The sequence below is a fragment of the Phascolarctos cinereus genome, unplaced genomic scaffold (genome assembly GCF_003287225.1).
Source record: "Phascolarctos cinereus isolate Bilbo 61053 unplaced genomic scaffold, phaCin_HiC Scaffold_726;HRSCAF=1367, whole genome shotgun sequence".
Lineage (NCBI taxonomy): Eukaryota > Metazoa > Chordata > Mammalia > Diprotodontia > Phascolarctidae > Phascolarctos > Phascolarctos cinereus.
Genome location: NW_027556098.1, coordinates 25,269,093 through 25,294,370, shown reverse-complemented (window position 1 = coordinate 25,294,370; position 25,278 = coordinate 25,269,093). Strand labels below are relative to the sequence as shown.

General features: G+C 38.1%; 1 protein-coding gene and 1 long non-coding RNA gene across 11 annotated transcripts in view; one reads left to right on the top strand and one right to left on the bottom strand.

Annotated features, from left to right (window-relative positions):
* Window positions 1–5,272, top strand: part of LOC110212746 (colony stimulating factor 2 receptor subunit alpha) — a 70,362-nt gene extending 65,090 nt beyond the window's left edge. For 4 of the 10 annotated variants that reach the window (XM_020992766.2, XM_020992765.2, XM_020992764.2 and 1 more), the window contains one exon: window positions 1,763–2,019. In XM_020992766.2, the coding sequence (XP_020848425.2) occupies window positions 1,763–1,855 (93 nt within the window). In that variant the 3' untranslated portion in view covers window positions 1,856–2,019. Of the gene's footprint in view, window positions 1–48; window positions 111–1,762; window positions 2,020–2,059 lie in introns of those variants that run through there. The other 6 variants (XM_078146305.1, XM_020992770.2, XM_078146304.1 and 3 more) reach the window with 4 other exon arrangements.
* LOC144454423 (uncharacterized) overlaps window positions 1–23,723 on the bottom strand; it is a 35,761-nt gene extending 12,038 nt beyond the window's left edge. Inside the window, exons 1-2 of the long non-coding RNA XR_013482756.1 lie at window positions 23,515–23,723; window positions 7,708–7,827 (exon numbers count right to left, since the gene is read on the bottom strand). This is a non-coding gene — a long non-coding RNA (uncharacterized LOC144454423). The remainder of the gene's footprint in view (window positions 1–7,707; window positions 7,828–23,514) is intronic.
* Window positions 23,724–25,278: the final 1,555 nt, after the last annotated feature.

Sequence of the window (25,278 nt, the reverse complement as noted above, 5' to 3'; positions counted from 1 at the left end):
CCCCAATTCCACATTTTAACTACTTACCATCGGGTACTTTTTATACAGGAATTTTTTGGTGCAGTGGATAGAGTGGCAGATCTGGATTCAGTTAAGACCTGAAGTTAAGAGTGAGTTGAAATCTGACTTCAGACACTTACTAATTGTGTGACCCTGGACAAGTCATTTAACCCTGTTTGCCTCAGTTCCTCATCTATAAAATGAGTTGGATAAGGAAATGGCGAACTACTCTGGTATCCTTGCCAAGAATACCCCAAAATGAGGTCACAAAGAGTCAGACGTGACTAAAAAATGACTGAACGTAGAATTTTTCCTACCATCTTCATGTCCCTATGCATCACAAATGCTAGATGAAAACTTCCAGTAGGTCAGAGTCCCAAAGGTTGCTCTTTGCTCTCTGAGTCACTGATGCTGCAATGACTGTAAGACCCAGCCTTGGTCCTTGATCTCACATTCCTGCAATTTGGTTTCCCAAGATCAGAGCCTCCTCTTCCTTAAGAGAAAGCTAACTAGTCACCAAAATTCCCCAGAAGCAAATGAAGTCAAGAGAACATAACTGAAGCCCATAAGACTTTTTGAATGACAAAGATCCTCCATTTCAACATGTGGTTAGCCTAGAAGAACCATTTATAGAATGTCTACTCATGCTCCACAGTCTGTCTCTACAAGGTATTTCCCCTTAACTTGATAACAATTCTAGAAGAAACACCCTGCCCTCCTCCACGCGAAGACTCCAGCTGAAACTCTCTGGTCATGAACCATATCCCTATCACAGAGGCCTTCAAGCAAAATCCTGATGTTTTAGAATGACCATTGTCAACAACAACAACAACAACAATAATAATAATAACTAGAATTTATGCAGAGCTTTATGGTTTACAAAACACTTACAAATCTCATCTCATTTTATCTTCACAACAACCCTAGAATATCAATACTATTGTTATCCTTATTTTACAAATGGGGAAACTGAGGCAAACAGAGTGGTTTTTGGTTTTCTTTTGTTTTTTTAAGTGACTTTCCGAGAGACACACAGATAGTGCATGTCTGAGGCTGGTCTTCCTGAGATGAAGTCTAATGCCCTATCCACCATGCCATCAGGGTGCCTTTTCTTAAGGTATAGGTTAGACAGATGAGTCTCTGAGATCACTTCCAACTGACATTCTGTGATACAATGAAGCAAAAAAATAGAACCTCTGCCTTGAAGAAGTTAGCAACCTAGTTGTTTAAATCACAAGTTAAATAATAATGCAAAGCCATTCATCTCATTAGGAACCAAATGAGTGGTTTTTGTTTGGGATGAGAGAGTTGGACTTGTGATTTCATCAGTGTAGGGAACTCCTAGAGTGAAAACTCCTTCCATTAATACAGATAGGCACCTCAGAGATAGTTTTAAAGAGGCAGTGAGAAATGAAGAGACTTGCCCACGGTCACATAATTTATATAAGCCGAACAAATATTCAAAGACTGGAGAAGTCACTTGCACTTTCATTCCATAGAATCTTAGAACATCAAACCTAGAAGGATCACAGGATCATAGATTCAGAGTAAGACACAACCTTCAAAGTCACCTAGTCCAACACCTTCACTTTACAGTCGAGGAAACTGAGGTCCGTAGAGGTCGAATGTCTTGCCCCGTACCACAAAGGCAGTAAATAGTAGAGCCAGAATTAGGGACTCACATCCTATCATAACAAATCCATCCCTTTATACTATACCACACTGCGGACATTATTAATCATGTGTCCCCTTCCTTTTACAGATGTGGAAAATGAGGTCCAGAGACATTATGTTGAAGGTACACAGCTTAAGGCACACACGTGGCAGAGTTAGGACTCAAACCCAGTTCTTCTGATCCCCAATCCAGAGATCACATAAGATTATCTGCAGGGGCTATCTTCCTATATCAGCAATTCTGATCTTTTCTCTTGGTCACTAGTATTATTAACCTTTCCTGATAGAGAGAGAAAAATGACTGCCAAGTGGGAAACTACTACCCATTTATGAAGCTTGCAAAAATGTACTAAAATGTCACTCTTGCTTGTCTTCCTTTCCTTAGATCATCTGGGAAGAATTTAAATATTATCCAGAAAAATGTGAAGAAATAATGACTATAGATGTAATAGGATGATGTCAAATGGCCAGAGGAACATGTGAATTTCCCCAATACTGCTACTCATTGGAGTTGTAGGAAATTTTCTTTTTACATTTTGTTCATCTCAGCAGAAAGGTAGTTTGGCATAGGGCATAGAGAACAAGCTTCCAAGCCAAGAACCTATTCCTTCTTCAAATGTTCTTATTTCTGTTGAGGGTGCACTACCCTTCCCATTACCCATGTTTGCAACCTTGGAATCATCACTGACTTTTTCCTTTTGTACTCACCCCCATCTCCAATCAGTTGACAAATGTTGTCAATTCTGCTTCCACAACTCTTGATTCCATCCCTTTCTCTCCATTCACATGTCCACTACACCTCTGCTGGGCCTCTACTGCTTTCCTAGATTACTTCGGTTTTCCTGCTTTCAGTCTGTCCCCCATCCAATCCATCTTATGCATAGTTTTAAAATTAATATGCTTAATCCAACAGTATAAATACTACAAGGCCCAAGGGCTGCTGCACCCAATCCTCCTCCTTTAAGGGACCCCTAATTGAACCCATGCATGTAGTCCACACTGAGTTTGGTCCTGGAGGACTCATAGCTTCTGGTGAGAGAGGGCCAGACTACTTTCCTCTCACTCTTCAGCAGTTTATAACCCTACCCTGGGCAAATAGGTAGTACAGTAAGTAGAATGGCAGCCCTAGAGTCAGGAGGACCTGAGTTCAAATCCAGCCTCAGACACTTACTAGCTGTGTGACCCTGGGCAAGGCATTTAACCCTGTTTGCCTCAGTTCCTCATCTATAAAATGAGCTGGAGAAGAAATGGCAAACCACTCCAGTATCTTTGCTAAGAAAACTCTGAGTGTGGTAATGGAGAATCAGACACAACTGAAATGATTCAACAACAACACTCCTACCATGACACCTGAGAAGAAAGTTTACTTAAAACTTAGGTTTGGGTTCATGTCCAGGGTCTCCCCAAAGGCAAAAGTGGAAAGGTACCCAATATTAAATGTAATTCAGATGTGAGAGACCAATTAGGGTAGTTACTAGACCTATGATTTCATTGGTATAGTAAACTCCCAGTGTGGAAACTACCCCTTATCATGCAGGTCATCACCTATCATCAACTTATAGGGTTAGAGAATTACTTAGAACCTTGAGAAGTTAAATGACTAGCCCAGAGGCACATAGCCAGTATATGTCAAAGGCAGGACTTCAACCCAGGGCTTCCTGACTTTAAGACCAGTTTTCTATTCACTACACCAATATTTATTTCCTAGGCAAAAAAAAAAAAAACACTTTACATAAAAGGTTCTAAAGAAAAGTGTGCATTGACAAAAGTTTAACCCAACAATCAGCAGTAAAAGCTACTGAAATACTCTTCCAAGAAACTGAGAATTAAAACCATCAAAACATAAAGCATTCACCAGAACTGCTGAATAGCCATTTCAAATTTCCTCTCATCTCTGCACTGCCCTTCATCTTATGGCCAGAGGTCATTTTCTCTCCAAGAACATTAGAGTAGTTGGCAAGAACTCTTTCCCAAATCCATCTACCACTATCTGGAGAACCTCCAGACCTCTGGAATTCACAAGGTAACCTTTAAACCCGAACGTGTACACCTCGTGGTCAATGTTTGGTCACTTAGAATCAGTCAAATAAACACAAAGCAGAGGAGGCAGTCAGAGAACCTGGTCAGACTTGCCTAACTGACCCCATCACCCCTGCTTGAATTGCCAAATGGGAGAAGTTGACATGCTGTTGGAATGAAGAGAAAGGGCTTCATCTCTCCACACTTATCTCTCGTGGGACAGGCTAGGACAGTACTAATACGATCTGCAGTCAGAAAAGAAGAAAGCAACTGAGGGACAGTCACTCCCTTTTACAAATGCACTGAGTCAGTGTTTCTTTCCAAATGAGGCCGTGTGTCCTGAGATACAACATGATAACCATGAATTTCCCGTGTCATCTCCTCTCCATTGAGCTGAATTTATTTTATAAATTTGACTTGTGGACACTTTTCATGCTGCTTGTCCCAACCTTCTTTTATGGTGCTTGATGCAGACAATTACTATGTCTCTACCTTCTCTTCCAGGTATTTCAAATTACTACCCTGATGAACTTTGTATTCTAATTCAACAACTCTACTAGCTGTTTTATATACTCAACATGCCATCTCCCACTTTTGTGCCTCTGAACTAGCTGTCCTCCATTCCTACAATGCATTCTCTACCTACTCATCTCTACCTCTTAGAATCTCTAGCTCTTTCAAGGTCCAGCTCAAGTGGCCTTTAGGGTGCAAAATCTTTGCTGATTCCCCTTGATTGTTAGTACCCATTCCTTCCTGTAGTTATTTGCCTATGAGAAGGATACTGTCCTTTTAAGTTTCTGCAATTACTGAAGCAGTTACTTTAATGATAGTTTCTGAGGCAGTTGTTGGTTTTTAATGTGACAAGCTATAATATACTTTGGAGCTTTGAATACCAGAATCATTCTATGATTATGGAACAAATATAATTTATGCAACCATAAAGAGAGCTGAGAATTTGGTTACCAGCCATAAACTGAAAATGAGGATGGCATTCTCAGAACCAATAAAAATATGAGTGGTGAGAAAAAAAATGAAACAGAACAGAAAATGAAAGAACCAATCTCAGGACTACATCAGCTAACCTTGAAGCTGGAAGTGATTGCTGTTGTGTTTGAAGAATAAGTCCAGCTGATCAGAGGAACACTTAAGAAAAAAAGAAATCAATGATACCACCTAATAGATTGCCTAGTTTGGCTGATACATCATGTTTGTTAAATATTGCACGGATTAACTCAGTGTAATAATGGAAACACGTCTAACACAAAAGCTATATTCATGAAGGAACTTTTATAGACCTTCTCTGAGACACGAGAGGGATGCTGAAGTTTACGATTCCAAAGTTCTGAGTTACACCAAAGGACATGGTGGGTTTTTTTTTTTTACTCATATCCTCGTCGGCAAGAAAAAGGCACTGTGTGCCCACTCTCCCTCATAGATACAGAGTACATTGTTGGGATGATGTGACCCAGGTATGTGTATGAATTGAGATGTATTTATTATTCATGCACTTACTTTCTGTGATATAATTATTATTTCTCTTGCATCAATGTCAAGTAAATAATATGTTTACTATATAAAAGTGTTGTTTTTATTATTATGTGGCTGGTCTGTGCAAATGGATGCATATCAGTGAGGGCTTAAGAGCTAGAGTTATAATTAGGGTGGGTATTCCTCCCTCAGTAGAGTTACTTAGACCCTGGGTGAATCTGAGTGTAACAACTCTGTGACTTGTCCTTCTGAGGACAAATGAGGCCTTACGGTGTGAGAATATGTTGAGTGAGTGAGTAACCCATTCAACTCACTGGTAGATGCTCACATGCCCAGTGTAAACAGCATGAGGTACTACAGTATGACAGGCCACAATGAATGCCTGTTACATGTACATCCATTACGTTCCTCTCCCTGAGAATATGGATCATCTTTTAAAATTTTGTATTTATGTCTCCAGTGTCTAGGACATAGAAATTACTTAGGACCAGGTACCCCATCCTACCACACATCCCAATTCGAGGCTAGAAGTCAGACAGCACATGAGATAACATATTCTTCCTACCTCTGAGGGAAATCTTTCCCTGGGTTGGTGGGGATAGGGGTGAAGGAACAAGGAAGAGAAGAGTAGAGAAAGGAGGAAAGGAGAGCATCAGGAGAAGAAAGCAGGCCTCCAATACCCAGAGGAATGAGCATAAGATGGTAACTTCTTGACTTGCCTTAATGACAATTTCAAACTTCAGAAGGTGGAAGAACCAACAAAGAGAATTTCTCTACTGGATGTGATTCTCACTAACTGGGAGGAAGTGGCTGTTAAAGTAGAGATGATTAGAGCCCTGGGGTTAGGGAACAATTGTGGAGGGGGAAAAGACCTTGTTATCAAAATGTTTTATTTAGCCTAAATAATACCCACATTCTGCTGCAAACTAGATAACAAAACCTGATTAAATTGTCACACACACATTTCTTCTGTAAACTGAATAACATGATCTGACAAGCACCTTAATGCTACTTATGTTGAATATACTAACCCCTCCTGTACACAGCACTCTCTAGCTTCCTAGGACCCCACAAATGTTGCACATAACCCAAAACCATGGAATTCCCAGACCAATTTTCCCATAGGGACAGACTATCCCATTGATAAATTCAAATGCCACAGAATGCTATTGATGGCCTATGTACTCTAAGAAGGCCTGAAAAAGTTAAATAAGCCAAATCTGCACCCCAGAAAACAATCCTCCTTAACATGCTAATAAATTCTTTTTCCTTTCAACTTGGCTACTCACTTTATTTAACCCTTTGGACTGGGGGTTCTGCTGACCAGTGATTCTCTTCCTGGACTCTCAAGGAATTCCATCCCAGAAATTTTCCAACACCCAGGTCTTAGAATTTGTGATGGAGGAGAGGAAATCCATGCAAAATCAAACATATACCCTATACTTTAAGATAGCAGATTTCAAAAGGCTCAGAGGAAACATAGGCTCCCATGGAGTAAGATGCTTCAGGATGCAAAAAAAAAAAAATCTGTACTCAATGTTTAAGGCACAAGCCTTTCAGAAATAATTTTTATTAATTTGTATTATCCTAATCTAGGCATATATGCTTAGAAAGAGAGGGGAAACATAAATGCACACACTTCCCCCCATAACTAAAAAAATTTCTAACCGACTATTTTGAAGTTATAGTTATAATATTCCTATATAATATACAAATTACATAATGAGATAAAACGTAGCTATAGCATTCACTGCAAAGTTCAGTTAACATTTTACTTTAAACAGAAAAGTTACTTAACTTTCAATTAAGTTAACAGTTGGCTGACTTTCAGTTAACCATTCATTCCCTCTGTGACCACCACCTTTAAGGATTCTCTTTCAAGACAAAGATGAACTGAGGAAATATTTCTATTAACTGAAGTAATCAACTGAAAATATTAAGAGTTAATATTTTTACAACCAAGACTGTTTCAAAATTTTTTCTATTAGGAAAATGGGTAAAACAAGGACTGAGGTCCCAGGAATGAATCAAATCTAATTACCAAACTTAAATCTTGACTAAGACACTATAGAAAGACAATGAATAGGGTCCAGAAATGAGCAAAAGGAAGAGAATAGGATCATTTGAATTAGAAAAATTGTGCACTTTGTTCAATGACCCTGTTTCACACTAAAACAAAAATTTATCATTTTACCATAAATATTCTCACAGTAAATCATAGAATAATATAATCTCTAAATAACAAAATTTGTGGGTCACATAAACAGCAACAGAGTGATTGAATATGCTGCACATAAATTATAGCATATTACTCATATCTAAAGACTAATCAACAAATATCAATAAAATGAGAACATATTTTTTGCCTATTACCATTAAGTATAAATGTTAAAAGTACTTAAATGAGACCCCTTAATTCCTGTGTGGTATTCACACATTCACATTATTTGAGATCTATATTTACTAGTGATTTAAGTAATCTAGAACACCATCTCATCACCTGTTTCTTCATAAACCATTCATTACCTTAAACACATCAGGGACATCTGTAGGATTTTTCTCCTGTATGAATACATTTATGTCAAGTCAGATGGGACTGGATTGTGGAGGCAAAGTTACACTCATCACGTTTGAATGGTTTCACTCCTGTAACATATCAAGAAATACTATGAATTGGCAATGAGCTTTTTAAAAATCACTCATCTTTATAATTCAAATTTACTTGAGAAAAATGTGGCAAATAATTAAAAAGTGATTATCAACGTAAAAAATAATCTTGTCTAGATAAGAACATTGGCTCTTCATACTATGGCCCACCTTCCCTCCTGCAACTCTGTCCCCCAACCCCACCACAACCTAAGGGCAGTAGCTTCTCTTACATCGAAAGATGAAGATGTCTATCATAGCAAGGAAGACCTTTCAGTCCTTGAGGTGAGTGGTAAAGGAAGAAATCCAGTAGTTTTGGTAAAATAAGTTCATCCAAACTATATTTTAACATATTATGAACTTTTCCTTATTCAAGAGTCCTATAAATGTTGGTTGAGAGACGTATTTGAGAACAAGGGGGCAGGGAAGGAGGGGAAAGAACTATGCAGTTGGAATATGTTCTCTCTCTCTCTCTCTCTCTCTCTCTCTCTCTCTCTCTCTCTCTCTCTCTCTCTCTCTCTCTCTCTCTCTCTCTCTTCCCTCCCTTCCCCAGCTAGAAATGGTTTATGGTTTATATATTAGATTAATGTTATTAATTGTTTCTGGCAGTCTTGTGCTTTTAAATACAGAGTGGTATATTAATATTTTTTTCTTCAACAAACTTGTCTGGTTATTTACCATTCAAAAACTCCAGTGGCACTTCTATTACCTTCCAGGAACCTGTATGAAATACTCTTTTTTTTTCTTTGTGCCTCTAACATAACTAAATAAGCCCATGTTTATGTCCTTAGCATTCCTAAACAGCTTCCACTCATTCTGGTCTTTAGAGCTCCTGATAGTCTTCTCACCAAACCAGAATATTCTTTTTTTATTCAGCCTCTGTTAACTGACCTTGTTTCCTTCTTTCATGTGTGCCATTTTAAAATATCAGCCCATCTATGAGGTCCTTGTATACATATATATCAGATTCTTTTTAATAACTCTTCTTTGTCTTATTCAAAGAAATTATTTGTACAATGAGAATTTTTTTTTTAGTTTCCCATACTTCTTGCTTGAGCTGACTTCTCTCATAAAATTTTAAGCCAGAATCCTATCTATCCTTTCTCTGGACATTGAAATATTTTCCTTCAAAATCTACAATGTGTACCAGACTATGTCCAGCTTTCTTCTCCTTCCTCATCATGAATTCTAAAATAGAGTCAGCATTTTCCCCCTAAGGTCCCTATCATTTTTACTTGTGCAACAAGTTCCTCCTTATTGGTCACAATCTGACTCAGAATAGAAGTTCCCTTTAGTGTTTCTTCTACCTTTCAAAGAATTACGTTTCAATGAATACAAGCCAATTTATTAGCCGCTTTGGTTTTTTTGCAGAGAAGGTTCTAGCAGATGCCCGATTATTATATAATGCTTCATTTCCAGGTTTATGATCTGTTTACCAATTTTTTATTAATTTATTTTGATTTATCAACAATCACTTCCGTATGCTTTTGAGTTTAAAATTTTTCTCTCCCTTCCTCCCCACCTCCTGCCCTAAGATGGCACACAATCTGATATAGGCTATACATATACATTCCTATTAAATAGATTTTCACATTAGTGATGTTATAAGTAAGAATTAGAACCAATAGGAGGAACCGCCAGAAAGAAGAAACAAAACTCATCTGTTTACCAATTTTGTCATCTATTTCTTCCTTCTTTGCACTATACACTAAAGAAGGTGGTTGGTACAATACTCTCATGAGAATGTTATTTCTTTTTGTCCCTCTAATGACTAAATGGAAGGCAGTATGTTAGGTAATATCATCTATTCTGATGGTTCATCAATGTCTCCAGCTTAATGTATTGGTAAAACTTTGTTAAGTGTTTTCTGTGTACAAGGTACTATGCTAGGGAAGATAGGGCCTGTATTAAAGGCAGAAGGAGAAAAGGAGCAAATATTTATTGAGTTCTACTATGTGTCAAGCACCATGCTAAGTGCTTTACAAATATCTTACTTGATCCTTTCATCAATACTAGGAGGTAGGTACTATTATCCCCAATTTAAAGTTGAAGAAACTGAGGCAGACAAGGGTTAAGTGACATGCCCAGAGTCACACAGCTACTAAGTGTCTGAGACTGGATTTGACTTCAGATCTACATGACCCTATGACTATTGCTATAACCACAAGGCCATCCCTCTTCTTTCCACCATACTTCTTCCCACCTCTTCAATTAATTGTAACCGCAAAAGACCCCAAGATATAGATCTTGCTGTGAAGGCAAAATCTAGTAGATTCTCTCCTTGACAATTATGAATACATTCATTCATTACAACACTTGAATTATTGAATAACTGGTATAGTCCAAAGCCATAGAAGAAACTTAATATGCCAACTTTCCTAAATTGAGAAAATAATCACACATACAAATATGAATGTGCATATATAAACATCTATATAACCTAAATTATGGAATATTGTAAAAATCAATTTTTAAAAATTATCTTTATCTTCTTTGTGGAATTAAGAAATAGAGAGCAGGTATGAAAGAACAAATTGACCTTTAAGATCTACCAGTTACTAACCTTCTCTTCCTCTCCAAATTATTTTGTATTACATTGTATTTACTCAATCATGTGCAGTTATATCCCCCTGAAGAATGCAAGCTCCTTGAAGACAAGGCCTGTTTCATTTTGGTCTTTGTATCTCCAGTCAGTCATTCAATAAAAATTTACTAAGCACCTACCGGGCATGGTGCTAAGCTCTGGGCATACAAAGAAAGTGTAACCCCTGTCCCAAAGCCTATTGGCATGAAACTCTCTTATTGGTGTACATGGATGCCCTTGAAAGCCCCAGGGCTCTAGCCTCTTCAGCATTCTTTGAGTTCTCTTCAAGCTTTAAGTTGCTTTGGATGCTTCTGGATTGCAGTGTCAGAAGACGAGATGGATGAGGCCAACCCCAGTTTGGGTTGCTGAAGGAAAAGACTGGGAAGACAGAAGAGAAGCCATTAGTCTCTATCATGTCCCTATCCCCAGCTTGCTACATTAGAGACTTCAGGGAACTTCCCCTTGGGTGAGATCTAGGGTTCTCTCTCTTCCTCACTCTCAACAGAAGAGCTCCTTCATTTTGTTTTGTCTAATATACTCACATACATATATAGATATACATATATGTTTATTGTGTGTGTGTGTATATATATACATATATATGTATGTGTGTGTATATATACATATATGTATGTATGTATGTGTGTGTGTATATATATATATATATATATATATATATATATATATATATATATATATACTTTCTCTGATTTCTGCTTAGCTATTGAATTGGATAAATGGATTTCTTGGCTAAAAGCAAAGCAGGAGGTGAGAGAAAGAGGATTTTGGCAATTCAGGGTCACCTGAGGTAAATGTTTATATGGATGGGGAGGATGATTATAACCCAAATGAGTGCATAAAATCAGTCATGAATGCTGATTATGTACCTATAATAGAAAGTAACTACAGTGGTATACCACTATCCTTAATGATAGTAGAGTACCTGGTGCTTAATAAATGCTTGTTATATGGAATCAAATGGAATACTACTATCATTTGTCTATCTTCTAGGTCCCTGGGTAGCTTTTTGACTGAGTCCAAGTTTAACAGAACAAATATTTTAATTAAGGGGATTTGTTCTGTGAAGTTTGGGTTCAGTGAAAGGGCTGCATTTGAGGACCTAGAGGGCTACATATGGCCTTGAGGCCACAAGTTTCCCACTCCTGAGCTCAACCATCCTCCCCTCTCTGCAACCTAGCCAGTCATTACTCCCAACCTTCCTGACAATTTCCCCTTTCTCTTTCCCCCTCTTGACCAAACATTAACATCCATTCCTAACTCTTCCAAATGGAATCCAGTATCCCTACCTTCTCCCACCTTTAGACTTATTTCCAGTGATGATCGGCTACTTCCCTATATATTCCCTTCCATGAAGGGCAGATACCCCATGCACTCTTACAACCTCTGGGCCTTTTTATCTGGCCTATAGCTGGATTCTCCTATATTATGTATTATCTTCCCCATTAGAGGGTAAACTCCTTGAGAGCTGAAGCTTCTCACAGGCACAGTGCCTACCACATAGTGAGCACTTCATAAATGCTTGTTTCTTTCTTTTTGTCCATTTGTATCCCTAGGACTTAGCAGGACTTCTTGTAATAAAATGAGGGCCTAATACTTTTTTTTTAATTCATCCATTCAATGTGATTCTTTATACTGGTAGAGACATAAATTGTGATACTTTTTTACCTACTGGTTAAATGTTTAAATAGCATAAACACACATAGACTTGTGACTGTATGCACTGTAACATTTCTGCCATATTTCTTTTCTTTATACTTATATGTGTACATGTTGTTTCCCCCTATAAGTTGTAGGATATTCAAGGGCACAAACCGTTTCATTTTTACCTTTGTTTCCCCAGCACCTACCACAGTATCTGCCTCATAGTAGGTGCTTAATAAAGGCTTGTTTATTTATTTATTCAATTATCTGCATTCCTAAAATTGGTAAGGAGGCTTACTGAGCTAGCTAGACTTCCTCAGGCTGTGCGTATTGTGCAGATAGCTTGTGATAACCAGTTATCTGCAAAACCACTTAGAACTACTATAGGAGACTTACCACAAGTTAGCCAAACTTCCATTTCCAACCCTTCAACAAGTTTCAATACCCAAAGATCCCAAAATATAGATCTAACTGTGAAGGCGAAAGGATAGTAGCTTTTCTCCTTGCCAATTAAAATGCTGAAAAGCCCGGAAAGGCAAGAGTGAGTAGCAGGGAATTAGAAATGCCCTTTCCCAAAGCAGTTCTATATCCCTAAGGTATAGAGTCAGGAAAGCTGTGCTATCATATTCATTATCTTTCCTCACAGATGTCCACACTTTGTGTTGACACGAAACTACACAGGTCTAACAGAAGGTAGGACTGAAAAATATGCATCAGGGTGCTGAAGACAGTTGTGTTTTATTCTGAGTAAGGACCAGCCTCAAAATGGTCATGTATCCATCCTTGTTATGTTGCTGAATTAAAGTAAAATCAAGAACACATAAGTTTGTGTATTGATTTATTCTTCTTCTGAAAGGGAATTAGCTTAATGTTTTTTATTTTGTTTTGTTTTTTACTGAGGTGAAGAATTTAGAGTGAGGAAGAGACTGATTACCCTTATTTATCTTCGCAAAGGTAAGGAAGTTGCCAGCTTACAGCAGGATGGTAGCTCTACTAGTAATTCAGTAAAATGTCTTCATCCCTGATGGAACTTAAGGAATCAGAAAGCTAATTTCTTATTGTTCTAGGTTCAGAAAACCGGCATATGTCTGTTTTCAGACTGGTATCGTCTAGTTCAATAATTTTACAGATGAGGAAGCATTCACTTCCACTAGTCAGTGACAGAGAGGAAACTTGAAATTCCAGTTCTCTTTATTGTTCTTTCTTTTCATTGCTTCCAGTTGAAGATAAGGACTTCGGAAAAGAAAGATAGATTCAGGGGGCAGCTAGGTGGCACAGTGGATAGAACACCAGTCCTGCAGTCAGGAGGACCTGAGTTCAAATCCGGCCTCAGACCAGACACTTGACACTTACTAGCTGTGTGACCCTGGGCAAGTCACTTAAACCAATTGCCTTTAAAAAAAAAAAGAAAGAAAGAAAAGAAAAAAGAGAAAGGAAGATTTAAAAACAGGAAAATTGATTGAAAATATGGTGTGTGTAAGTATGAGATTTGGATTTCTGATCCACAGTTTAAAATGTAGTAATAGTGAACTCTTGGCCAGCAATGCAGTATACCTTATGAAAGCTGATTTTTTTTTTTGCCCTGGTGTCTTGTGAATCTCATCAAGAAGACTTCTAACTGAAGATAAAGAGACATCAATAGATAAGTGGTCAAAGGAAATGAACAAACAGTTCTCAAAAGAGGAAATTGCAAACTATTGACAGCCATATGGAAGATTGCTCCAAATCATTAATGCTTAAAGAGATGCAAACCAAAACAACTATGGCCTTTTCCCTCACATCCAGAAAGTTCCCAAAGATGACAAACAATGGAAATGATCAATGTAGCAAGAATTGTGGAAAGACAGGTTCACTAATGCCCTACAAGTAGAGCTGTGATTTAGGCCAACAATTCCAGAAAGCAATTGAAATTATGACAGTAAAGTGAAGGGAAAAATAAGCATTCAATAGAGCCTACTATGTTCCAGGAACTGTGTTAAACATTTTTTAAACAAATATTATCTCATTTGATCTTCACAATGATCCTGGGAGATAGGTTCTATTATTAAAAATAAAAAAAATAATAATTAATGGGGCAGCTAGGTGGCACAGTGGATAGAGCATGGCCCTGGAGTCAGGAGGACCTGAGTTCAAATCTGGCCTCAGACACTTGACATTTACTAGCTATATGACCCTGGGCAAGTCACTTAACCCCATTGCCTAGCAAAAAACAAAAACAAAAAAAATTAATACAACAATGGAAATTGAATAAATACATTAGTACAATCTGCCTTAATGGAGAGAGGGTACCTATATCACTGGAATAATGAGTCTTTTGAAAGATTGAAATTATTATTCAATAAGACAGTGGCAAATTTTTAAAAGAAGAGGTAACAGGTTTATGTTTCATGTTTCTGGCTCTACCCAATGGCACTCTTATTTTAGAGAACATAAAACAAAAACAAATGACAAATGATGCCCTTGTGATAATTTATTATAATCTTAAAATACTAATGGGATCAAAGAAGGTGAAGAAGTCACTAAATGCTTGTTTTCTATTGCTATAGAAATTACATGGTTATTGGTAGAAGTCTTTTATATAGGTTGTAATTTGTTTTTAACCAAAAGAAACTTTTCTCCAATTTTTAATAGAAAAAAGTTCTAATTTTATTTTGAGATGAATAATCCAATTATGAGCATCTTGTAACTAAGACACTTCAACTCCATTGTGATTTTTTTTGGACTTTGGTATCATTTCGATCTTTATTACAATAATTCCCTACTTTTAGTATGGTTTTTAGGTGGCAATCTGTATAAACATAATGTAATGCTTTGTAACTTCTTTGTAACAAATCTCATTTGTTTCAAGTTGTTAAAAAAGGAGACACAATATTAAAAATGTAAAGACTATTGTTTCATCATATGCTACTCCCTGGATTTGTTATTCTTGTTTATTTCATGTGCTTTCATGTCATTTAAGGATACTTTTGAGCTCTGGCCTTGGAGTTCAAATCTGGTCTCAGGCACATAACACTCACTAGTTGTGTGACTCTGGGCAAGTCACTTAGCCCCAACTGCCTCAAAAAAAAAAAAACACTTCTGTATAATGGTTTTTCATAAAATACCCAAAAAGTGTGAAAAAATGAAAAAGAAAAAAACTGATATTAAAAACTATGTAAGTATAATGGTCAAGCTTGGTCCCAGAGAGGAGATGAGAAAATGTATTCTTCTCCCTTCTTTCCAGAACTGGGAGCCTATGGGTGTAGAGCACAGCATATACTTTCAGACTTGTTTAACGTGTTGGTTAGTTTTAATGAACTGCTTCTTTTCTTTTTTTTTTAATCTATTCTTACAAGAGGTGATTTATTTGAGTACTGCATTGGGAGAAGGATATCTTTGTAAATTAAAGTGATGTAAATAAAAACAAAAAATATTAATAATTTTTAAAGGAAAAGCAAATAAATGTGGAAATTAAAATCTTGCCAAATGTACTTTTCAAGTCAGATACCACAGAGAACATCAACCCTCATTAGGGAGTCTTATCCATCTCATGGCAGCTCCCTAGATTGCTAGCATAGTACCTATGCATCACAAGGCTTGAGAAGACATTCTTCAACATCCAAAATTTCAATGATAGAGTCCTAAAACTTATTATATCAGACAGGTGGTTTTAGTGCTTTTACTTTATAACTTTAGACTGGCCTCAATTTACTCTTTGGCTAAATGTTGGAAAGAACAGCCAAAATGATGGAGTAGTCGGAAGTAGTAGAGCTAAGCTCTTATATAACTTACTCTACAAAAATTGAGAAAACATAACAAACTAAGTCCTGACTAGGAAATCCAAGAAAAAAATACCATAGTGAGTGGTGTTTTTTTTTTACTTTTATCTCAGATTGGAATAGTGAGACAGACAGATATCTTTGTGGCCACTGGAAATATAGTGCAGCCAGGAATATGATCTGAGGACTCAAGGAGGGTCTGCCGAAGGCTGTATATGAGGGCAAGAAGAGGGTCCAGACCCAGAGAAAGGAACTTGATCTTGTGCAAGGACCAGGAACAGGAGCCAACTTGCTGTTTTGTGACTTACTACCCATTGCTGGGTCACAGATTTTGTATGGGACTGAGGAAAGGACCTGTATTTAGGAGTGGTGACCCAGGGCAAGGCATGGCAAAGGCCCTAGACTATGTACTAAGCAAGGATGAAATACAGAAGCAAGCAGTAGCTATGGGGCACTGACCCCCCCAGGAGTGGATCAGGGTCTCAATTCCATTCTTCAGCCTAGTCTGAAGCCTGAAATGGAATAACTAGGGCAGAAATCCCAGACCAAAGGAAAATCTAAAGTTTTGTCATACTGAAACTGCAGATGATTGATAAATGCTGAGTCCAACAGCAGTCCAATAGTTGGAGTTCTATTGGAACTCCAAGGACAAATCCAAGGTTGGTTTGCTCAGACTCAGTCCATGTCAAAAACTTGTAGAGGTTAGACAAGAACTACAGCACTCATATTTTGCTCTGGGTTGTACTATTTTGGGAGCAATGAAAGCTTTCAGATCCCAAGGCTGAAATATCCCTAAGATCTTGAAATAACTCAAACACTGGAATGATTTTTTTACTTTCCTGTTAGCACTTCACTGGTACATGATTTTAAAGTGCCTTCAAACTAGTGCAATAAGGTACTTTGTTGTATTTAAAAAAAAAGTATCTTTAGCATATTTCAACTTCCTGGATTTTTCTTCACTTCCCTTAACCAATTGACTTAAAGAATGGTGTTAAGTTGAATTGAAATCAATGGAACTAAACTGAAGTGACCTTTATCATGAAGGCTATATTTGGATTAGGGGCTAACGTGTGTGTGTGTGTTTGTGTGTGTGTGTGTGTGTGTGTGTGTGTGTAGTTGTATCTCACTTTAAGGGAATGAAAATATAGAAGTTATTATTATTCCCTTTACCAAAGAATTATTGAGTTTACAAAATAATCCAGTCTAAAATTACTTTAAATAGCAAGTTTACCATTACATTTAAAATTTAATTTTGTTCACAGAAAAAAAAATTACTTAAACCTAACGTTTTGGGAGAACATGTACTATATAAAGTGAAGCATAGCTGTGTGCGTGTGTACATGTGCATGTGTGTGTGTGTGTGTGTATGTGTGTGTGTTTTAAAGGTAGTTATTGTAAGTACAAGCAAATAGATGAATGTGGATAAAAGGGGAAAATACCCCGGACTTAATCCTGCCTGAATGCACACTAGAAATTTTTCTAGAATATCTCTGAAGAAAAAGAACCCAAGCAGAGAAGACAGCAGCAAAATCTAGTTCTATTTGACATTATTTTCCTTTTCTCCATTTTACTTGCAAAACCTCAGAGTTGGAAAGGACTTCAAAGGCCACCTAATTCAGTGTATTAGAACACTGAACGTTTTCTACAATATTGATGAAAAATGGCCAACCAGCATCTTCTTGAAGATCTACAATGAGGGAGAGCTTACTGTATCCTAAGTCATTCCATTCCATTTTGGAACAACTCTAATTATTAGGAAACTTTTCCTTATGGTGAAGTTACTTCACTATTAATTATTGACTAGAGGCTCCCAAACTTCTCCATCATAGAATCCTTTTCTGTATGTTCATCTATCACTGCTAGTAGTCCTCACCCAAGCTCAGCATGGTTACCCACTTTGTTCTCCTTATGACACCTGATGGAGAGATAGAGTTTTTTAAAAGCAATTTATTAGCACTTAAGGAAAAAGAAATAAAACGAAGATACAGAATGTAGAATTAAGGAGTTAAAATGCATAGATATCTTTAATCAATCAGTCAACAACCATTTATTAAGTAATTACTTGCCCACCTTCATATTAATCACAAAGGACATAAAGAGAAAATTGAAACATTTCCTGTCCTCAAGGAGCTTAAATTTTAATGGGGTAGACAACATGTGTATATAAGAATATAGTATAAATATGTACATTACATCTTAAAATATCCTTTACTCAACCACTATTAGCTAATTCAGCTTTCTGGGATATTTATAGTCATTCCTGCACCCTCAACCCAGGAGCACCCAACAATAGATTTGTTCTATGGACTCACATGGACCTTGGTTCAGTCCTGAAGTGACCCTCTTTGCAGATCTTCAAATAGAAGCTAGATAATTCCTTGTCAGATATGTTAGAGGGGAGGGATTCCTTTTGTTTATGTGTTGAACTAAATGGCAATTAAAGTCTCCCCTGACTCGTAAATTCTGTGATTCTGTGATTCTGAGGAGGGAGGTCATATTTCTCCCTCCAGTTCTGCCCCTATCCCACAGGGAAATCGCTCAAACAAAGCTAGGTATGGCTCATGTATAGGGCCTTGAAAAAAATGTGGTTATTTAGAGCAGCTCTTTTTGTGATGGTAAAGAACTGGAAATTGAGGGTATGCCCAACAACTGGGGAGTAGCTGAACCCGTTGTGGTTTATGAATGTAATGGAATGCTATTGTGTTATAAGAAATGATGAGCAGGCAGATTTCAGAAAAACCTGGAAAGACTTGTATGGACTGATGCTGAGTGAAGTAAGCAGAACCAGGAGAATGTTGTGCACAGTAACAGCCACAATGTATGATGACTAACTTTCACAGACTTGGCTCCTTTCAGCAATGCAAAGATCTAAGACATCTCCAAAGGTCTCATGATGGAAAATGCTATCCACTCAAAGAAAGAACTATGGAGTTTGAATGCAGATCGAAGCATATTATTTCCTCTTTTTTTTTCTTGTTTTGTTTTGTTTTCTCTTTCTGGTGTTTCTTCCTATTGGTTCTAGTTCTTCCTTACATCATGACTAATGTGAAAATATGTTTAATGGGAATGTATATGTATAGCTTATATCAGAATGCATGCCATCTTGGGGGTGGGAAAGAAGGGGGAGAAAAATTTAAAACTCAAAAGTTTATGGAAGTAAATGTTGATAAATCAAAATAAATTAATAAAAAAAAATTTTAAAGAAAAAAAATGTGATTAATACCCCCAATAAAGGTACTTAGTATAGATAGATAGATAGATAGATAGATAGATAGATAGATAGATAGATAGATAGATGTGTGTGTGCATGTGTGTGTGTGTGTGTGTGTGTGTGTGTGTGTGTGTGTGTGTGTGTAATAGGATAGCTGCTTATTTCCTCCACCACAGGAACTTCATCAGGTGCAAAAGACTTATAAGCACACATGAACAAAAGTGGAAACATAAACCACCTGCAAAAGCCTTTTACGGTTCTTATTGTTGCCCCAGAAAGCAAAGACAGCTCTGAGGATTTTTAGACACTTCACATTCACTTTTGACTCTCATTGTTTGGGTAAACTACAATGTTCAGATTTCCCATCCAGCTAGTACATGGCTTACTTTAGTTCTTCAACAATAGGATGATCCTGGTGTTGCTCACCTTCCTTCTAAAGAAGGAGGAAATCTTCTGGACAGCCAGCACTGGATTCAGAAACTTGAGAACTTTCTAACAAATAAGGTATTCGCTTAGGCTAGAAATGTTCATGTCTCCTCTCTAGAGGTTGATTTAAGCTCAGGAAATGAAAGAGAAAGGGAGAAGATAGGTAGGGTTTCCAGGTGATTTCAGGCTCACTTAGCCAAGCAAATTCAATTCAATTCAATAAACATTTATTAAGCACCTACTATGTACCAGGCACTCTGCTAAGTGCCTAGGGATATTAAAAAAGAAAAAAGACAGTACCCGCCCTCAGAGAATTTTAAATCTAATGGAGGGGCAGCTAGGTGGCACAGTGGATAGAGCACCAGCCCTGGAGTCAGGAGGGCTTCAGACACTTGACACTTACTAGCTGTGTGCCCCTGGGCAAGTCACTTAACCCCATTGCCTAGCCAAAAAAAAAAAATCTAATGGAGAAGACAACATGAACACAAATATATACAAAGCAAGCTATAGATAGAATACATGGGAAATTATCAAGAAAGGTGAAACATGGGAATTAACAGGAATGTGGAAAGTATAGAAGTAGGGTTTTAGGTGGGATTTAAAGGAAGCCCAGGAGGTCAGTACTTGGAGCAGAGAAGGAGAAATATTTCAGGCATGGAAGACAGAGAGAATGCCTAGAGCCAAGAGAGGGACTGTCCTATTCATGTAACGGCCAAAAGGCCAGTGTCACTGGAAGGAAGAGCATGTTTTGGGGAGTAAGGAGTAAGAAGACTGAAAAGGTAAAAGGGAACTAGGTTATGAAGGGCTTTAAATGTCTAACAGAACTTTTTGCATTTGCTCCTGGAGGCAACAGAAAGCCACTGGGATTTATTGAGTGGTGGGATGGGGTGACATGATCAAATATGCATTTTAGGAAAGTCTCTCTAAGGACTGAATGGAGAATGGACTGCAGTGGGGAGAGACTTGAGGCAGGCAGACACATCAATAGTCTATTCCAATAATCAAGGCATGAGGTGATGAAAGTCTGCACCAGAATGGTGGCAGTATTGGAGGAGAGAAGAGGGACTATTCTAGAGATATTGCAAAGGTTAAATCAACAAAACTTGGCAACAGCTTGTATGTGGGTGGAGGGAATGAGAAATAGTGAGGAATCCAGTGTGACTTCTAAGTTGGGAGCATGAGGGATTGGAAGCATAGCACTGCCTTCTACAGTAAGGTGTGTGGTTTATCTTTCATTCTCAAAGAGGACCATGACATCAGGGAGATGATGACTTGACTTGCAACTGAATTTTATTTGCGTGAAGGAGGGCTGTGCAAAGTCACCAGCCTCACTTTCACCAGCCTTCTACAGCAATAAGGAAGGTTGGAGTGGGGAATGGTTTAGGAGAAAGATAATGAGTTCCATTTTGAACACACTGAGTTTGAGATGTCTACTGGACTTTCAGTTTGAAATGTCTGAAAGGCATTTGGATGTGTGAAATTAAAGGTCAGCAGAGAGATTGGGGTAGCAAAGGTAAATTTGAGAATTAACAGCATAGAGATGGTAATTAAATCCATGAAAGCTGATAAGCTCACCAAGTGAAACAGTATAGAGAGAGAAGAGAAGACGACCCAGGACAGAACTCTTAAGGAAATTTATGGTTAGAGGGCATGATCTGGAGAAGGATCCACTGAAGGAGACAGAGAAAGAGGGGTCAGGTCAGGCATTTCTGTTGTGGAGAGGAAGTAAAGAGGGAAATCCCCTCTCCCCACCAGGCCGAAAGGCCAAAAAAGAGAAGGTACTAGTCTGACACAGACAATAGCTACACAACCACCCACCTGAAGCCACAGGATCAGGAGACCTGTGCCAGTCTCTGTACTTTCCCTTCCATCTCAGTTTGACCAAAGTTCATCACTGGGGAAATCTGCCTTTTCAGTAGGGGAAGTAGATTCCTTACTTCTTGTATTCACTACCTCTTCACCTCAACCCCATATAATCCAGGAAAAGTTGCTACTTATAAAGTTGCCAATCATTTTTTAAAAGGTTATGGGCTATAGGTTCTCCCTAGCAAAGGCAAAAATATGAATATGAACATGAATCAGATATGGAACAGATAGTTTATTTTCACACATAAAAGAGGTTTAACAATATAGAAGCATAGAATGTTTAGCATAGAATCCATTAACTTACCAATTACTAATAGGGAAATTAAAATTTAAGCCTTGTTGGGACATAAATGGCTTTTGTAAGCCATTAATAATAGCTAGCATTTTTGTAGTGCTATTAAGGTTTATAAAGTGCTTTATAAATACTATTTTGTTTGATTCTCACAACAAACCTGGGAGGTAGGTGTTATTATTATCCCAGTTTTACAGATTAAGAAACCGAATTAGAGGTTAAGTGACTTTCCCAAGCTAGTAAGTATCTGAAACTAGGTTGAACTCGGGTCTTTCTGACTCCAGACCTAGCACTCTAGCCACTGCAACACCTAGCCACCAGTCCACATTTCACCATCACTGAGCACAATCTGATCAAACACTAAATGGCATTGTCTTTCTGGGAGCTTTTCTCTCCAGTGTTGATGCTTTCCTTGCCAAAAGCCTGATCCTGACCTAGCCTCAACTGCAGCCCAGCTCCAAGTTCCTTTACCCTTTCAAAATTTGATGCCTCCATAGTAAGCACCTTCAATTGCCACAAATCTTCCACACCAGCAAAGTTTCGTCTATTTTAATGAGTTGGGACTGATATATCTCTTCTCTCCCCACCCCTAAGAAAACCATTCCTCCCAAGTCCTTCTAATTTACAATACAACAAAGATACCACATACCCAGTCACATATAGCCCCTCCAGAAATTAAAAGAATGGTCCTTTCTTCATCATTTCACAGACAGCATGGTTTGAAAGAAGAAATGCTAGGCAGTGTGCCCAAAACAGCTGAAGTTTCCCTGTAGCTCTGATTTTTTCCCTATGTGCATTGCCACCCAGTCCCGTACCTCTGTACCCTGAAATTTCCATTTCTTTTTCCTCAGCAGAATAAATTCCTCTCTCCATCCTTTCAAGCCAGAGACCTGAGTCATCTTTACTGAATCTCTGACTCTTCATGGATCTTTTCTTCTCTTTTTCCTTCTCTTTCCTCTCTTCTGCCCTTTCCTCTTTCTTCCTTTGCTTTTCTTTCCTCTCTCTTCCCTTTTCTTTGCCTTTAGCTCCCCACCCCTCTCTCATTCTCTCTCACTGTCTCTCTCTTAAGTCAGATGTACTCCTTTTGTGATGGGAGTAATTAAGGAAGCCATCCCTGATCTGCTGGGCTGCAACCTTTGAAAGCATCCAATGGAGCATAAATAGAGTTGAACCTGGACCCTAGGCCCTTCTGGTATGCCCAGGCCCCTTGCTTTAAGACATGTACTACTAGAGGCTTCTGATTGGTCTCCATAGTCACCGACCCTGGAGACAATGTCAAAGATCTTGGGTGACTAAGCAGGAAGTGCTAGACATTTTAGTAGGCTTTAAAAGGAAAATCAACTTCTGTTCACCTTCATTGCTCCTCTCTTTCAAAAATGTGGATTGGGATAAAAGGATTTCTCTCCCTTTCCACTAGCAGCAGCTATGGAGGTTACATGCACATAGTGATGAGTACATTCATAAGTCTGAGACACAATCCCCAGCTACTTCTGCTTTGTGGATAATTGAACTTGACCTGCATTATCCCCTTAAAAGGGAGGTCATCACTCTGGACCATGAAAAACACTTTCTAAGTTTTCCTTTGTGCTCTATTCTGACCATCAGCATGGTGACCCTACTTATCCCCAACTTCCAGCCCCCAACACAATTTTCATTAATGGCCATAGAAGCCTCATCCCAAATGGGGCACAGCAAACCTAGAAAGTGTAGAAGAAAGTTGAGAAATGTTCTTTTAAAGGAACCTGCTCTTGAGTAACCCCAGCACTCAGTTTTTTTCTGTAGATGACCCGAAAACATGCATTTGTATCTCTGGGAAGAAAGAAACCTCAGCATCAGAATAAATAAAGAGAAAACAGGGTGGGAAATTCCTAACAAATCTGGGACTTACCTTGCAAATACTGTGGGCAAAGTGGTTGGTTAGGAAAGTCATGTAATTTCAGAGGCACACAGAAGCACCTTTCTCCATTAAAAACTTTCACAATCTCCTCTCTTGATGCACTAAATTCCTTCCACAGCAGACAAATCTTTCATTCTATATCCAAACAGGGATCCCTGGGAGAGAGAACACATTGGTCCTCTTAATAGAAATCTTCTATTCTGAAGCTCCTTCCTCAAATCCCACATCTCCTTTTATGGTTTCTCCTATTTCCCTGCCATTTCTTACCTTGTATGGTAGTTATTTTAGTAGACGTATTACTATTGTTAATGAAAAAGTATTTGTGATAATTTGCACCAGGCAACTCTTTAAAATGCTAAGTTGTAGAGGAGGAACTGACCTGCATTTGTAGAGGGAGTTTCCCTGCTGGAAGTTCTCTTTATCAATGAAATGATAAGTCCCATCAAAAAATGTACAGTATATGGAGAGAGATGTTAGTGTCACTGAGGTGTCAAGGCCTTTTTTGACAGCAGGTTTCAATTGAGAAGAGAGGCTGTAGGCCCCTAGACACCAGGAGGGCCACGGTTACAGAAAGGAGAAAGGAATACAAAGTGAAAGAAAGGGTGTAGAAAAGGGGAACACCAAAGCAAACTTCTCCTATTTCACAATTTTGACACTTCCCCTGACCAATACTCTCCTAAGCAACAAGTAAGTAGAAAAGAAACTAGTGAGTAGAAAAATTACTTCAATGTACAAATCTCATGCTATTGAATCTCTTTAGTACAGATTGCAACTTCTCTATTTTTAATATTATTTAACAATAATAATCTAATAAGATGATACTATTAAAGTGCTGCACTCAACATACCAGCAAATTTGGAAAACTTAGTTAGTAGTGGCCACTGGATTGGAAAAGTTCAGTTTACATATCAATCCTAAAGAGCGGCAATACCAAAGAACATTCAAAAATTACTGAACAATTGCACTTATTTAACATTCCAGAAAGGTTATGCTTAAGATTCTGCAAGCCAGACTTCAATAATGTTTGAACCAAGAATTACCAGAAGTGCAGGCTGGTTTTCAAAGACAAAGAGGAACTAAAGACCAAATTGTCAGCATTCACTGGAATATGAAGAAAGCTGTCTACAGCGATCTTTGAGACCAAGAATGCAAAATCTGACACTGCTTCCATTCCTTCTCCCTCTATTTGCTAGGAAGTGCAGGACCAGTTTCCATGATGTCTGGGTTTGTTTTGAGTTTTTTTAGTGTTTAAATAGATAGAGAGATAGATGCCTCTGTATACAAAGATATAGACATATAGATAGACAGAGACAGCAAGAAAGATAGCTCTAAGTATATAGCTCTATTTATATATACATACACATGCATGCATAGTGGGTGGGGAGGAAGAGAGAGATTTGACCTCAAATATAATTAGGTGGCTTTAGACCTGATTGAATGGCTAGATTCAAAGAAGAGTCATTAATGGTTCAAGGTCCAATTAGAAGGTTTCAAATAGAATCTGCATTTGGGGCCACTAGATGGCACATGGGGCAGCTAGATGCCACAGTGGAGAAAGCTTCAGCCTTGGAGTCAGGAGGACCTGAGTTCAAATGTGGCCTTACACACTTGACACTTACTAGCTGTGTGACCCTGGGCAAGTCACTTAACCCTGATTGCCTCATCAACAAAAGCAAAAACAAACAAACAAAAAAACCTCCAAATTGGGGCAGCTAGATGGCACAGTGGATAGAGCACTGACCCTGAAGTTGGGAG